Source organism: Pituophis catenifer, unplaced genomic scaffold (genome assembly GCF_029215685.1).
Source record: "Pituophis catenifer annectens isolate HBS135680 unplaced genomic scaffold, rPitCat1.0.hap2 SCAF_2, whole genome shotgun sequence".
Classification (NCBI taxonomy): domain Eukaryota; kingdom Metazoa; phylum Chordata; class Lepidosauria; order Squamata; family Colubridae; genus Pituophis; species Pituophis catenifer.
The window spans coordinates 263,944,312-263,961,613 of NW_027256882.1; the positions used below are offsets into that span (position 1 = coordinate 263,944,312).

Genomic DNA, 17,302 nt, shown 5'->3' on the forward strand with positions numbered 1-17,302 from the left:
CCGTTCACCTTTGGCCTCGCAAAGCCCCGCCCCGTGGGTCGTCTTCGCCTCGCCGTAGGCTGGGCGCTGAGGCTGCCGCTTGCGCGTATGACCGTTGGTCTCGGGGACGAATGAAGCGCGTGCCCGAGTCAACAGCTTGCGCGCGCGGGGGGGGGGGGGCGGGCAGAGGACCTCCCAATCGGGCGTTCTAAACAGGCAGGCGCCTTCCCCAACCTGGTGCTCCTCATTAAGTTCTGGGGTGTAAAACATGGGCGATCTCAAATAGGAGCAGGGAGGTCGTGTTTTGAATCTTTTTTGCTGCCGAATCACCTGATTTCTTGGCTCTCCAAAATCAGACAGCGCAGAAATACGCTGGGGCTTTTTCACTTTCTCTTCTCTCCCCAGCCAACATTTCTTTTTGTGGGGCATAATGATGAGGCGTTCAAGTTCAACGTACGTGAAAAGTAGTTGGTGGGGAAAGCTGCACTTGGCAGTTCTCTAGGTCCAAACTTGAGGTCTTCAAACTTGGCAGCTTTAAAACTTGTGGACTTCAACTCCCAGAATTCTCCAGCCAGCTATGCTATGCTATGGTATGCTGGCTGGAGAATTCTGGGAGTTGAAGTTCACAAGTCTTAAAGCTGCCAAGTTTGAAGACCTTTGTCCAAGAACGAACTATTGGCGCTGTCAAGAGATTGCTATGCAAAAGACTCACTTACCTTCATTTTCAACAAATTCATATTTTACGGGCAAAACAATGTTAGTGAAATAGGGCTCACCTTTGTAGCATGCATAGATTGGCAAGGTACTTCCAGCTAAGGCCATCTCGGTTAAGTGTAAACACTCCCAGCTTCAATTTTCTGCACTTAAGGAAGAAGCTTTCTTGATACAGTTCAACAACGCTCAGCAAAAGTTTTCTAAAACAACAACATTGAATTAACTTATTCACTGACCATTTACAGCTTCCTCACAAGAAATGGCACTCAATCAGATATTTCTTAATACTCTAAAAAAATGTTGACCTTACAACATAGGTCACTGAAGCAGAATCTTGTGGTTTTATTGCAAGTGTCATCATTTGGCTTTAAAGAATGTGATTGTTATTGATTTATGTTCCCCAAGAAGGCTAAGACAACAAATGGGTGCTATTAAGTTTATTTTCCCCAGGCATTAAAGTATCACTTCCTCTTTCAGTTTTATCCTCAGATAGGTTAAATGTATAGACAGCTTTAAGATGGATGGACTTCCACTCCCATAATTCTCCAGCCAACTTTGAGAAATACTGGATTAGACTGTGAGATAATGGTTGGTCAACTGAAGTTCCTTGTCTGAGGATGATTAGACTCTGGCTCTTCCCAAAGTCCTTCTCCTTCTTCCGTCATTGGACGTTGGCAATCATATTTTTATCAACAGCCGCTCAAAAAAGTGCTGCTGAGTCACTTAGATTTTGAAGCCATGATGTTCAGAAGCCTGAACCTTGTTTGCCTTCAATCTTTTCCTGGAGGATTAAGTGAAGTATGCCGTATTTTTCTGGATGTTGCATCACATGTCCGAAATATTCTAACTTTCACTTTTAATGGTTTTGATAAGTTCCCTTGGCATTCCCAGGAGGCTTATCCCAATGTCAATGCAATGCTTAAGCATAACTCTTCATTTTACTCTTATACTCTCTCCCAATTTTATCTGAAATTCTTTACATAGAATGATCATTTTTACATAGAATGATCAGTTTATGGCTTTGTGACTGAAGGAAAATGAACTTGGATTTTCAAAATTTGCTGATCATATTTCAACCTTTAAGCCATTCTTCTTTTAAATGTTCAGTGTTAAACACGGGTTGTTGACAAAAACACAATTTATTTCAGATATTATAAACTATAATATCCTGGATTGTACAACTAAGCCAAGAGCACATTAGGGTGGGGATGATGTATGCACCCCAAATTTTAGAACACCATTCCACAAGTTCTGTATTAAATTAACATGTAAAGTTTTCAAGATCTGTTTTAGAAAAGCAGTCCTTCAAAGAAAATATTCTGCGACTTTAAAAGAAGATCTTGGGGAAAATATTTGGTTTACTTGGGGATAGAAGAAAAACTATTCTAAGGCACACACACAGTATTCTTTGCAAATTGTCCTATTGAGTCAATGTTACTGTTAAAAGTTTTATGGAAAGTTTATGGTCTTTGCAGAATGACTTAAAATATTTTGTGGTTTCAATAAACCCTCTGTAACTAAAGCTATTTTTTAGTTTATGCTTTCTCCACCATGGATACAGAAATTCACAACCTTAATAGTGAAGCAAGTAAAGAACACACAAAATCATTTGGCTATTTTCCACATTTCTGGTGAATTAAATGTGTTTAAAAATTACAAGTTAACCTTTGAATGTATTTTGTGGACCATTTTTCAGGGTGCATCTGAGAAACTTCTAGTGAAGCATTTACATAGTAATCATTCTTTCAAGTAAACATGAATTATACAAAGATGTAATTAAGGCAACAAAATACTTTCGTTGTACAGCAAAATGTTCCTCTGATAGCCCAACCTTATACTATTGCCACAAAGTAGGGCACCTAAGACACTGATTTTGTGAATCTTGACTTTATTCCTAATGTCACCTTTCTATATAATTCTTTTTGACTTATCTTCTTGGTGTTTCAGATACAAATTCTACCTTTTAGAGGATAAACCTATGCTCCTCTATTTAGGAACACATCTGTTAAACTCAGTTGGATGTGTTAGCTTGCTCTTTTATTTACATGTTTATTATGTTTATGCCTGCATAAGATTCTGCTTTCATTTGCTTTATCCTTTAGTTCTCCCATTTTTCTTTTTGCCAGACATCCATTAATAATGTCATCACTAGTGCCCAAGAAGCTATCAATCTCTATTTTTTTTTCAAAAGTCTTTTTAAAAATGTTTTACTTTAACAAGTTTGATGTAAGAATTGATCACTTCATTAGATGTGTAACTTGACTTTCCTCCAGGAAGTCAAGGCCTTACATACAGTGTTCTTTGCTCACCACAACAAATTGAGTCAATGGAGCTGACAAACAGCATTTGGTTTAAAGTCATCCAATGAGCTTCCATGTTTGAGGATGAACTTAAATCTGGGTTCTTCTTGATCCTACCACATTAACCAGGTTGCAGATACAGTAGATAGACAGACAGATAGAGATATTTAGATATCTATATCTTCTTCTGTCCATCCATCCATCCATTTTATCTCAACACCAAAGGCTTCACAATTCAGCCCTGAACTATGTATATACACATTAGTATTACTAGAAGAAATAGAGAGTGAGATAAGCTATAGATCTGGCACTCCAAATAGGGGTGACATAGCAATCTCAACTTCTGTCACTGTTGGTCTAGGTTGCTGGGATTACTAGAATTTTAGTTGAGCCGCATCTGGAGATTGCAAGCTCCTCATTTTTGCTAGAGCTCAACAGTGAGAAATGTTTTTATTGCCAGAGGCTACATTTAAGATTTTTCTGAGGAGTAAGAAATGTAAGAGTGGGCAGATGATAAATAAATAAGTAGGTATGCAAATGGATTTTCCATCTTTGGAGAAGATTTATTTAATTTAGTATTAAATTATCCTTATTATAACTTGCACAAAGATTTTCAGGTTACCATAATGGTAACTCTATAATTATAATGGCATGGAACTCAATTAGTTCTGTATTTGATGTAACTCCTAGATTCTAGGTTACTAATTGGCTAAACAGTTGTGATATCATTTAAAAACAAAAGCCAAAGCATTAATACTATTTTTCAGAATCAACAATTTGGAGCTTATTCATGTGACAATTGAGCACCTAGTAGTTAGAGAAAAATAGTAGAGTTTATGTATGTTGGCTCACATACCATATATTTTGGCATACCTTGGCACATACTGAATAAGGTATAAGCAAATTTTAATTTGTAATGCAGAAATTGAATCCTGAAGATGGTGGAGGTATACAATTAGCTGACTTACAAACTTTTCCCCACAATTGTCATCTATCCAGGCAGGATCTGAAAAGATGCTGGCACTTGTAATAGTTAATTCCACACTAACTAAATTAGAGTTAGGCAAAAAAAAAACAACAACCCTATTAAGTCCCATAGTTCCTTAATAATCTGTTTGATGCTGCAGGTTGGGTCAGCCTACAGCAAGAAGTGAATAGAGGCAAAGCCCAAAGTACCGTATTTTACTTTGGATATTCATCTTTTTGCTCTTTCTGACATCCTGTTCCCTCCTCCAGTAAAGAGCAAGTAGCTCTTAACAGAAGTCTAAACTTGGCAGATAGGAGGGAGGGTGGGTGGGATTGAAATTAGGCCAAGGATTGCATGAAATTAACTGGAGAGCCCTAAATTGCCCACACCTGCCCTAGGCTGAAGCAATAGTTTGATTCAGCAGGAAGCATTTTCACATGCCATGACTTCAACAATACTCCATAAGCATGAAGTCACAATGATCTGTATCTTCTTACATTCATACACATTAAATTAACCTCCTCAGGATATGATCCAGAATAAGCAATTTGAGAATAACATGCCTATTTTTCTCAGAACCATTTTAAAGAAAAGATAAAGATTCTTTTGTTCTATTCTAGGAATAGGATTTAGAACTTGTCTTAATCTATTACTCATTTCTCAGAGCACTGACATTTTCTTAAATAAAACCAGCACAACCAGATCAATTTTCTATGTGCCTAAAATGCACATAGAAATTTGTGATTATATAAACAGAAGGGAAAGAAACATTGTAAAAGTTGAGTTGAAACTCATACTTTAGCTCATGTGAAAAAGCTAAAGATTTAAAATACAATAAACGGTTTCTTGTCCCAAGTATCTAGTTAAGGCTATTTGTCTAGTGCAGAGTTTTAAACGTTTTCAGGCTGTGGAACCTATTACTTAAAAAAAACAAAACCTTTGACTCTTAGTCAAGAGGTAAAGCTCTATTTCAGTGATTCTCACTCTTAGCAACTTTAAGATGGGTGAACTTCAGTTCCCAAAATTTTCCAGCCAGCATCTAGTTAGTGATAGAAAACTAACTGCCTGAGTGATACATTTGGGTAGGGAGTTTTTTTGTCCTTAGTCCTTGAAGAATCTCCATCAAGTTCTGAGGAGTTTAAAACTCTGGTCTAATGTATAACCATGAAATCTCTGAGAACCAACTTATTCTCCTTTTAACCTTAAACACAATTTGAAATCTTATATATAAAACCTACCCCTGCTACTGATTATCAATACAGTACATTTTAACATGAATCAGTATCAGTTCAATGGCAACAATCCCTTTATATGGAACAAAACAATAATGAGGATTTAAGAATAGCAAAAACCTCTCAGAGGGAGATGGGTGGTTAAACATGAAATATAAGATAAGTAGTCCTCGACTTCTGACCATAATCAAGCCCAAAATTTCTGTTGCTAAATGAGACAGTTGTTAGGTGGGTTTTGCCTCCTTTTACAACCTCTGTTGCCACAGTAGTTAAGTGAATCACTGCAGTTGTTAAGTCAATAACATGGTTGTTAAGTGAATATGACTTTCCCATTGACTTTGCAGGTCAGAAGGTTGCAAAAGGGGATCACATGACCATGGGACATTGCAACCATCATAAATATGAACCAATTGCCAAGCATCTGAATTTTGATCACATGACCATGGGGATGCTGCAACCGTCATTAGTTTGAAATGTCATTTTTAGAGCCATTGTAACTTTGAACAGTCACGAAATGAACTAAATGAATAAGTCAAGGACTACCTATACCTGAAATCAACTGCAACCAAGGTATTTGTGGAATATTCATTGAGGTAATGTACAAATGTGCATGAATTTAAATATGTTCCCCACGTTAATAAGTATTAGCAATCTGTCTTCAGTTTTGGCAGTTTCATAAATTAACAGATTAAAGTGTCAAGAATTTAGCTTTATTAAATAAAACAGTAGACATTAGGGTTGTACACACTTCTAAAACCAGATGAAATAAACGCTTTAGACTTCACATAAGCACAGCATCTATGCCATAAATTAAAGTAGCCCAATGTTTACATATTTCTCTTCTTTAAGAACTCACTCACTATAGTCCACGTGATTCATAAAGTAGGGGCGCTGGGTTGTTTTTTTTCAGGGTCAAGCAAAACCCTGAAAAATGGTCAAGATAGCTAAATGAATTGGAAATAATGCTATGCTTGTAGTTGTCCAAGGTCTAAAACCCTTTTTTCAAATCGTTTTGCAACAGATAACCCTATTAGTAAAATGAATATCTAAGTTATTAAAAATAATATCTAAGTGCAAATTTACACAAATGTGGAATTTCATATTTCAAGGTGTTTATAACTTATCTATGGATTGAGACATTTGTTTTGTTTCCTTCCCATCATAATTATATGACAGTATAAATAAATAAACATTTATAAATAGATATTTGTATATCTTACAAATAGATATTGTACAGAATGTACAATATTACATTCTGGATTCCTTTTAAACTAAGGTTATTGTCTTCTTCTTTTCCTTAAATCTCAGGGTACCCTGGATTTTCTGGTGGTCTCCTATCCAAATCCTAAATTGGCTTATTTTAGTGGATTTGAGATCAGCCAAAGGGGCAAAGAAAACTTTCAGAAACTCTCAAAAAACCAAAACACTGTGCTCAGTAGCCCCAAAATTTAGAATGATAGCTGGGAGAAAAATACAGGGAAAAATGGGTGATGAGAATAGGATTATATTCCTTGTAGGAAATGATTGGCTGGAATTCTGAACAGGCAAAGACTGGATAGCCTCTAGTCGTAATGGTGAAACTATGGCACGCGTGCCCAAAGTGGAGCAGAGCCATGTCACCTGGCATGTGCGGTGTCACCAGTTCTTCTTCTGGGTTTCTGGCTGCATGCGCACCTGACGATCATCTTACCTTTGCTTAAGCTGGAAACTGGAAGAGCTGGTTTTCCATTTTCGTGCGTGAGCATGGGCACCAGCCAACTGATCAGCGCACGAGCATGCATGGCAGTAACCGGAAGACTTGCTGGCCAGCGGACATGAGCGCTCCAGAAACCAGAAGTGCCTTATCTGGTGCGTGCATGGCCCCTGGGCAGCTCCTGTTCCTGGTCGTGACCCTGACGAGTGTGAAGCGTGTGCGTGCGCGAAGTGCTCCCTTTTCAGCACTTGGTGCCCCACGCGTGTGCATTCCCTTTTTGGCACTTTGTACTGAAAAGGTTCGCTATCACTGGCCTATAGCATTTTCTAGCAGGTAGCACTTGCTTACCTATACATTAACTCAATTAGAAACCTTTCCTAAAACATAGATACTGTTGCTCTGATAATGTGGTTAATAATCCCACTAAATGAGGAAATAGATTCTTAGAACTATGGGCCACACATATTTAATTAATTTTGAATTTCAAAAAGTTCTTACAAAGCCATAATTGTTGGATAACTTTTGAAACTTGCTGCTTATCATATGGCATCCTGCTCTCAGTTTTACTATGAAACATTAAAAAGGAAATGATTCCTGAACAAAAATTAAGCCTGTTAGCATTTTATGAAAACCACATAGATGCTTTCTAAGAGTGCTGGATGTTTATGTCAAGTGACAAAAGACAGTGATAGATTTCTAATTGCATTTTCAGAGAAAAATAATAGTCCTGACCTCAACACATACAGACACATCACTCAGAGGTGCAGAGCTGATTATTTAATCATAAAGCTCACACATAAATATACAAAATAAATTATAAGAATTAAAAACTAATAAACCTAATGCCAAATCCTCTGCATATTTAACCCTAATCCTGGGACTTACTCCAAAATATGTGCAATCCTACTTTTGCATAGGATTGCATCATAAAGAATTAAAGTTCCATTTCACAGTCAAATCGGATTGTTCAAAATCTGCACTGAACATCCTCATAAATTACAAATTATATATATAAAAAAAAAATGGCACTGCTTCTTGTGTACTCTATGTTGTTTATGAACTCTATCCATGCATCCTGTTCCCATCTTCCAGATGCACATGCCTTCCAGAAATGGGAATCAAAAGCCCATTACATGTGGAGAATGCCAAGTTGGGACAACAGCCCATTGATCTTCATGTTTTAATTGAGTTTTTTAACCGGCAACAATATCAACATAAAGTTATCATCACTGCTCTGGGCAGCTTTGTAAATACTCTCTACCAGGGGTGAAATCCAGCAGGTTCTGACAGATTCTGGAGAACCCGTAGCAGAAATTTTGAGTAGTTCGGAGAACCGGCAAATGCCATCTCTGGCTGGCCCCAGAGAGGGGTGGGAATGGAGATTTTGCAGTATCCTTCCCTGGAGTGGGATGGGAATGGAGATTTTGCAGTATCCTTCCCCTGCCACGCCCACCAAGCCACGCCCACAGAACCGGTAGTAAAAAAATTTGGATTTCACCACTGCTCTATTATACACGTGCTAAAATTAGGGGCAGTTTTTATCCCTCATTTGATTCGCACATATTGATGATCCCGAGGTTTGAGTTTCCAGATCCCGCCTGGAGATTCCTCCAATAGTAGTTGGCGGCGGAAGCGCACGATTTGGTCACTGGAGCCCAGTTCGCTCCCTTTCGATCGCCCCTTTTCCTAAATCGATTCTCCAGCTCTTGCTGGAGTGGGGGAGGGGGCGGGGGGAGGGAGGGGCCTGGCATCAGGTAGCTTCCCCTTTTCTTAAGGGGGAACCGGCCGCTTCGCCTCCCCATTCCGCGCACGTGTACAGGCAGAGAGACCAGCGGAGCCTGGAGGAGAGCAGAAGCAACTGAGCCGGCAAGCGGGCTGTGGGCGGGATGAGGAGTCAGCGGACAGGTCCTTTCCTTCTTCTGCTGCAGACTCTGCTGCACTTTTCTCCCGCTTTTCGCGCTCAGCCCGTCCCTCAAGGTACGGCGGTCCCTCTTGAAGACTTGAGGGATGAGGGGATAGGCGGGGAGGGGGGGAGCCTTTTCGGGTTTTGCCCCTCGTTCCTGCAGCTGCACTTTGGAAGAGAGAGGGATGAGCCAGAGTAGGTCAGGAAGTTATGTCCAGGTTGGTCTCCCGAGTTCCTGCTGAGCAGGCAGTTTGATGGGCAATACATGACAGCTACAGGATCCTCAAAAAAGTATCTAAATAATTTTCCTTCCTTTCTCTCTGTTCTGCGGAACTGTGGAAGAATCCTAATTTAGAGATCACCAGTGCCAAAGATGCTGTTTTTAAGTAGTACACCTTGGAAAAGGGGGATTCAAATTGTGTTGTTACCAGAAATCTGTTTTTCGAGTTCAGATTTTGATACTCCCTCAGCTTTTCTCTTACATGAGTTTTTTTAAAAAAGAAATTTCTCTTTTAAAAAAAATTGTAAATAATCATTTCCATAGGTTTGTGGATCTCTGTCCCTTGGGCATCGATTGCCACACTTTGCCATAGGCACTTTGAGATAGACATACACACTTGTTTGTCTTTGTTCAGTCTCTGCATCTTCCTCTCTTGTTAATAGCCAACAATATTAACAACATTATATTTTAAAGATTTCTAGCTTGTGCCAAGGATCTCTCATTTGAATGCTATTAGTATAAATGTGTTTTGTTTAGGTAAGAAAAAGAATTTAAAAATTTGTTATTAGACAGTCCTGTGAAAGACCATATCCTATGCCAAAACTGACAATGGGACTTAATCCCATGTAAGTTTGATGTGTAAAGCAGTGTTAGAAAAATAATTATTTGTTAACTAAGGAATACTCTTGTTAATCACAATGTGATCTTGTTCTGGGTAAATGTAAAGAATTTTGTTTATCCCAAATTGATTTGTTTATTCAAAATCATACCCTGCCATCTGTTATTAAATAAAACAAAACAAAAAGAAAATAATAAGATCTCACTTAGCTAGAACTACAGAGCAATGAAAATCAAATAGAATAAAGAGGTAAAAAGTAGAAATAAAAAGAGGAACAAAACCCAATAGGGCTCAACAAAATCAATTTCGTATTTCTAAAAGGCCACTAAAGAAAATAGGTATTTCCAGTGTCAAAAATTATATAGAATCTTGAGTCTGCTGGAAAACTTCTCACTTCTTCTTCTAGACATCATCTAAAAAGAGGAAACATATTGGAAAAAAAAGATTGAATGGCAAAAACGGATAGAGATTTGTTTATGCTTTAAAGTACTATAACATAACTTGAAATCTAATATGTTTCCTGTTAGTGGGCAAGACTGTGATCAAATAATTTATGAGTCTACTCAGTCTGCTGCTGAAGAAGTTGAAGGGCAATTCCAAGTCCTCATTTCTTCCCCTAGCTCTTCATTTTTAACTACGTTAAAAAGAAAGGGTACTTTTTTGGAGAACTGTATTCTGTAAAGATAAACATATAGTCACCAAGTGGAGGAAGACTTATAAAGTCAGCTTAGGGTGAAATCTGATGATTCCCGTTGAGGGACAATGACCAGAGTCCTCTTACTGATGAGGTTTTTTGAAAGATATATTGAATAGTTAAAATGTTCTCATGTTGCTTAATAAAAGCCAATGGAATTTATTTTTGAAAGAAGAACAGTTTGAAATAAATTTAGGCATGATCCATTGAGATTTCCTATGTGCATTAAATCAAAAGTACAAATCTTTTTCCAAATGTTGTAATCTAATTATGTTTAGTGGGAAAGGAGAAAAAATTAAATATATAAATTTAATATTAAATATATAACTAGAAGGTAGTCATCTTTAACTATTTTATTTGCATTTAAATGTAATCTAATCAAATTTATTTTTTTCTAGATTTCCAAAAACATTTGTTTTTGGAGATGAGTTGCCAGGATGCCATTTAAATGTAAAATGTGGCATTGAGGTCTTAAAAGTTTAATTGTGAATCATGGGTGGCCATGTGCAACTATGTGTGAAATAAGTTGAAATGACACTACAATTGCACGTAAGCCCTTTTTTCATGAGTCACATGGAGGTTCTTTTTGGAAATTGTTATCACCAACTATTTAACTTCCTTTTTCTCTCTTTATAGTATTGGATCTCCTCTCAATACCCAACCAGAAACTAGTAAAGACCTACTTACAGCAGGCATTGGCTGACCCTACTGTCAATGAAATATATGTGCTCTCAACATTCAGACTACAACCAAAAAGTACAGCCCTTATATTTGGGTTATACTCTTCCAATGAAAACAAAAAATATTTTGAGTTCATAGTAATGGGGCGAGTAAATAAAGGTAAGTTGTACACAATGAAAACATTTTATGTACTTTATATCTGCTAACTATTTGAGATCCATTCTACAAATGTAGGATATTGCTTAGCAAGTTTTCTGGCAAGAAGACTCATAGGGTTCTGGGTGGCTTTTGTAGAATCAATTAATGCAATTAGATACAGATGTTCTGTGGACAAAGTTTTTCTAATCTTTTCAATCTTCTCCTTACTTTGATTCTGGGACCCTGCTCATTTAAACAGAGATTGAAACAGTAATTAGGCCAACATTAATTCTGAGAATTTTTTTTTGTTCTTCATTATTGATATGTCAGCATCTCAGACCTGGGAAAAAAGGGAGGAAAAACAAGTGTTTCATTCCCAAAGTAGACTGAGAAAAATAAAAGAAAATAATTTTGTTATCTGATGTCTGGTTCATTTTGTTAGTTCCTTAGAGCTTTTCTTAACATTTTTCAAATGTGATGACGTTCTTCTTGAATAGTGGTATAAATAGGGGTTACTACAATGCTGCTAAAGAAATTTTAACAGAGCTAAGTTAAGAAACAAGGAGTCTGAACACAATTATTTTTTATTTTGTTGAATTGTTCACTATGGTATTTGTTGTTTTTTACTTTCAAGGAAATGTATTAGTTTATGGCAAAATCTTGTTTCTATATTTACACAATCTTAATCACTGTTCATTCCTTCTCTTTGCTAACAAGATATCCCAAACAAGTAGCTAAATGAGTCCCCCCCATTTAATTATTTATTTATTAAATTTATATGCTGCCCATCTCACTATCCAGAGTGACACTGAACCACTTACAATGCAATAAAAATGGAAACATAAAAGCAATTATATAGAAACAGTTAAAATTAAATACAGAAAAAGAGTAAAACCATTTTCTTATTTTCCCTTGAAAAATCCTGTTTCAAATTACTGAAGAATTTGATGGATAGCGCACATGCTGAATTCTGCATATGAAAGAAAAGAAAATGATATAGTTGATCCCTGAGTTTAGCTCTGATTGAGAAAGTTAAATATTCCAAGTGCAGATGCTTTCTACAATCAGACAACAGAGCAAGGGGATGCTTGGTTAAGCTGAATTTTAGAGCTATGGCCCAGATCTGAAATATAAGTACACCTCGACTGGATCAAACAAGGCCTATCTCCGCCTAGCAGTTTTTTGTCAATCTGAATCTACCAGGTTGCTTGCAAACAGGAGATGGAGACATACCCCTTCTATCCCACTGTTTCCTATAATTGGCATTTGAAGGCACGCTACCACCAGATGCAGTGGTAGGCTGCTGCCGGTTCGGACCAGTTCAGGCCGACTGGTAGTTCCGATGATCACCTGGCCCCGCCCACCTGCCCCCACCCTATCCTGTCCTATATTTCCTTCTTTCTGGCTCAGCTGATTCACGCAGCACAGCTAATTTCCATGCCTTCGCTGTTCTACTTACCGGGGCTGCCTTAGAAGGTAAGCAGCTGAGCTTCAAATTGCTATATTTTGAACACTGCGTGCAAGCGCATTAGGCACGTGCACGCTCAAAGTGCACGTGCAAACCGCATGCCCACCGAACCGGTTGTTAAACCTGTTAGAGCCCACCACTGACCAGATGTAGCACCAAATCAAGATTAATAACCCTAAGTAGACTCAGTCTCCTTCCCTTTTAAAGCCATCCAAGTCATCACATTCTATGATAACTAATTCCACAGGTTAATTGTGTGTTTTGTGAATAAGTAATTTCTTGTATGAGTCTATATTGCAGTATGGAAATTTTTGAATGGACAACATGAACAAATGAAAATTGTTATCCAGAGGAAAAGTGAATGAGGAATGTGCATCAACTTTTTAATTAATATTGTAACCAAGCCGACTACTCCATTTAATTGCACTTAAATCCATCCCACAACATTTAATAGATTTCTTAATTTTTAAAGAATGATTGTTGAGATGTATATTCAGTGCTCTTTTATGTGTCCACATATTCAGAAGTAAGCCTCATTCAAGAAAACATGCCTTGATCAGAAATCTTCACTGAGGATTAGATGCAATTAACTTAGTATGTTAATCCTATCCTATTCCTTTGAATACAAACAAAAATGCAAGTATGAAGCACCATTTTTTAAAAGGCCCTTTCTCTCAACAGGAGATAATGCCTTCACTAGGATGATGCTTGCTTTGATGAGTTGGACATATATCATATAAGACTAAAGAACAGATTTTTTTTGCTTGCGTTTTGTAACCAGCCCCTGCAATTTTACCATATTAGAAATAGTAAATTTAAAGGAGAAAAAGAATTTTGGGATTAAGAGCTTTGTGTGTTGAATGGGTATATGTGGGTGTTTTGGTATGAAACAGAATTATAGGCATGTCTGTGATGGAATAAAGAATTGGTGTGTGAATTGTGTGGATTATTAGTGTGCTGTTTCTTCAAAATAAGAACATATGACTCAAAAACTGGAATTTTAGAGTGGTATGGAAGGTACCATTTAAATGTTTCGAATTAGTCCTGTTCTGACTTTTGCTTTAAAAAAATGTGATAAGAAAATGTTTATTTTAGCCAAATTAAATTAAGCAAACAAAATATATAAAATAAACTTCATGACAGCCATTTGGATCTATTTTATTCAATGGAGATAATGAAAAAAACCAACTACTTCAGAAAAATGAAAAGTTGTTGCCACTCAGGTGACCTACTCATTGTTTGAAAGATATGAGAACACATCTATAGCATGATATTCATTTCCATTGGGAGGGACAACATAGTAGCTATGGACTAAAGCAGGGCTACCAAAACCCCCGGGCCTGTTCGGAACCTGGCTGCACTGCTGAAGGTTACCAGTGAGCAAGCAAAACCAAAACCACCCCAAGTCCATGGAAAAGTTGTCTTTCACAAAACCGGTCCTTGATGCCAAAAAGGTTGGGGACCACTGGACTAAAGGCATTAAAGTAAAAAGGCCAGATTAGACATCATTTGGTTGTATCATTTATAGCCTTCATAACTGTCTTTTTACAATTGCATGTAGACTTGTTTTATTTAGGCACCAGGCTACTTTTGGAACTTAAATATCCTTTTCCACCTTAGTTGCTGGGATTTAGTTATAGAACAACATTTTTAAATTTGGAACTTTCTTGTTAAAAATGCTGACAGCAGCAAGAATGTTTTATGCACAAAAATGGAAAGATACTTTAATTCCCACAATGACTGGCTGAAGAAACTGATGGAATGAGCAGAGGTGGCTAAATTGATTGCCTTCATCAAAGAAAAGAATACAACTAACTTTGTTCCCAATTGGAAACTGCTTCTGGACATTGTGCTTGAAGTGGAAAAAAAATGAAAATCTTGGGTTTTGTTGATTAGATACGTTTGTTATTATAGGAATGACTAATATACAGTATATTACTATGTAACAATAAATTGTTGAGGCTGTATATTAATATCTTAATCTACTGTGCTAAAGTCAATACTTGTCTTTCTTTTCCCCCTTTCCCTCTATACTTTCCCTCTTCCCTTTTTCCTCCCCTGTTTTGCCACTCTCTTCATTTTTCTCTGTAGTTAGTTTATTTTGATAAGCTAATAATCAATTAGAATAACATTTTTAGTTCTGGCTGGATTTTTCAGTGGTATCCTTTCAGTTTTCCTCATAAGGATGTGATTGGAGGAACACATTTCCAACCCCCCCCCCCCGGTCTTTTTCTATTGTGTCTAAGGCTTTCCAGTGAAATGTTTCCTGTACTCCCATTTTTTCTTCCAGCAATTGCTTTGGCAGTATAATTTGCTTTCTAAGCTTATTTTCCTCCAGCCTTGAAACTGACTCCTGCTTCTCTCTATATATCCTGAAAGCATTTCTTGGAGTCCTTTGATCTACAGCTTTCCTGGCTCACTTTCTTGTCTCTTTCTCTATGAATTTCCCATTCTATTAGCTCATTTGAGATTTTTCTTCTTTCTGGTTCTTTTTCTAGCTTGAACGACACTTGTATCTTCCGGCCCACTTCACTCCATTTCCTCACAGTTTCTTTCTCTTTTGGTCGCTCTTGTTTAGTCTTTTTTGCTCCTCTTTCACTCCCTCTCCTGTTTCACATCTTCTAATTTGTTTGTGCCCCTCACCACCCTCCGAATATTTCCCACATCATTTATATGCCTTCACATTTTCCAGTTTCCTAGCTTTGATCAGACACAGATACGATGTGGTCTGGTTTCAGGGAGGGTTGAAAATGCAACACCTGCTTCTAAAATCTGTGAAAACATTTATAGAATCTCTTGGGAAATCATGGTCTCTTATAACCACAGAACAAAGAAGAACCAAAAAACTGGGAATATTCCTGTTTTACTGTAAATCCTCAGACCATGGGATATAACCAGGATTCAGTGAAAACACCTTTTGATCTACCTTTGCTTTTGATCTATCTTAATATTGGAGAAAAGCTTCTTTGATGTCCTTCTTTGATCAGAATGGCAGTCCTTCTCAAAGTAGAATCAATGAACCTCAACACAAAGTCTTGGCCATTTGTGCACAGAGAGAGATGCATTTTACCAATAAAGGAGAATATTTGTAGCTCAGGGTTGAAATGAGGGGCCCTTGGTGCTCTCTGAACTTGGTTGTTTTCTTTGTTTCATTACCTAAACCAAGTAACATCATTCCTCAACTGAATTATGGGAAGTGTTTATTCATTATATTTAGAGTGTGTTGTAACCATATCTATGATCAAAGCCCTGGGCATTTCACATGTAAAAGAAACGGCTTTGATCATGCAGCTGTAGCCATTATCTTGACGTTATTTTTTTGACATCCCTTCTCCTTCAATATCCTATCAACCATATAAATCTTTCTAGATTGGATTATTGTAATTAACTCTATATGAGACTATCTTGGAAAAGTCTTTTGAATCCTCAGTTGATCTAAAAGTGGTAGTGAGGATGTTAAGGGATGTTTGCTTATTAAATGATTTTATAGCTGCTTTGAAATAGATGCATTGGTAACTAATAATTTTTTAATTATTCTGTCATCTTGTTTGCAAGATTACACATCTTGCCTATTATCAAACTAGTCATACAACCATAACATAGTTAAAATTCAGATATCTGATCATGAGAGATGCCTGTTTGATCCAAAAAGGAACAACTTCTCAGAGGTCAAGGTCAAAGAACTAATGAGGAGAGCATGCTTGAAACTAAATTAGCATTTGCTTTTAATTTAATTTTTAATTAGAATAAAAAATAGATAAATTATTACAAAAAATCCATAACAAAAATATTTAAAAAGAAAATAGTAATACATAAAAACAATTAGCAATATAATCTGACAACTAGTTCTTTCGGACTATTGATTTAGGGAAAAGATCTAGTTAATCATGAAAGGACGAAGAAATAACAGTGCAGAACAGATTTTTATAAATGTATATTTGCTCTTTTCATATTGGCAATTTTTATTCCTTTTTGAATTAGTTTTCTTAGTTTAATAATTTTTAGGTAATGTCTTTACAATGTTCCAACTGTATCTCTGTTATATCATTGATATTTTTATGGAATTTATATAGTTTACAAAGTGCTTTAAACTGTATCAAATTATGTAAGCATGACAAAGGTGGTGTAGATAGTGTCAAAATATAAAAAAAATATTTTTCTATAAATAATCTTGGAATTGTGCTGCTTTACGCAAATAATTATAGGTTATTAACAGTTAAAAACATATTCTAGAAACTTCATATTTTGAGATTGTTAGCTCTGAATGCTACCAATCAAAATTGTATAGTTCATCAATCTTTTCTACCTTGATACATTTTATTTGCAAATAAAAAAGAAGTGGGGGTACGCAAAAACCTATAGCTGCCAAGGTTGCCTCAAACTGATAGGAAGCATATAAATTTAATAAATAAAAATAAATAAATAAATACAAGTGGCAGATGCAATACTTATCTTTCGTAATGTTTATGAGACAAAGTAATTATGCAATAACACTGTCAGTGATTCATTGCTCATTTGACTAATAAAAGGAACAACAATAGTTAGGGAATTGATTACTGTTACACCTGTATTGCGGTTAAAGACACTGAACTTGTCGCTGGAAAGCTGACAGCCCAGGTTTCAGACATGAGTGCTGCTTGATAAGGTGACCTCCCGTTTCTTGCCCTGGCTCCTGTCCACCTAGCATTTTGAAA

The 17,302-nt window shown here is 36.8% G+C and overlaps 1 protein-coding gene across 1 annotated transcript in view; it reads left to right on the top strand.

Moving 5' to 3' along the window:
• The first annotated feature begins 11,127 nt into the window (after positions 1–11,127).
• The window catches only part of THBS4 (thrombospondin 4), a 36,621-nt gene continuing 30,446 nt past the window's right edge, over positions 11,128–17,302 (top strand). Inside the window, exon 1 of the mRNA XM_070935845.1 lies at positions 11,128–11,161. Coding sequence (XP_070791946.1) covers positions 11,143–11,161 — 19 coding nt within the window. The 5' untranslated portion in view covers positions 11,128–11,142. The remainder of the gene's footprint in view (positions 11,162–17,302) is intronic.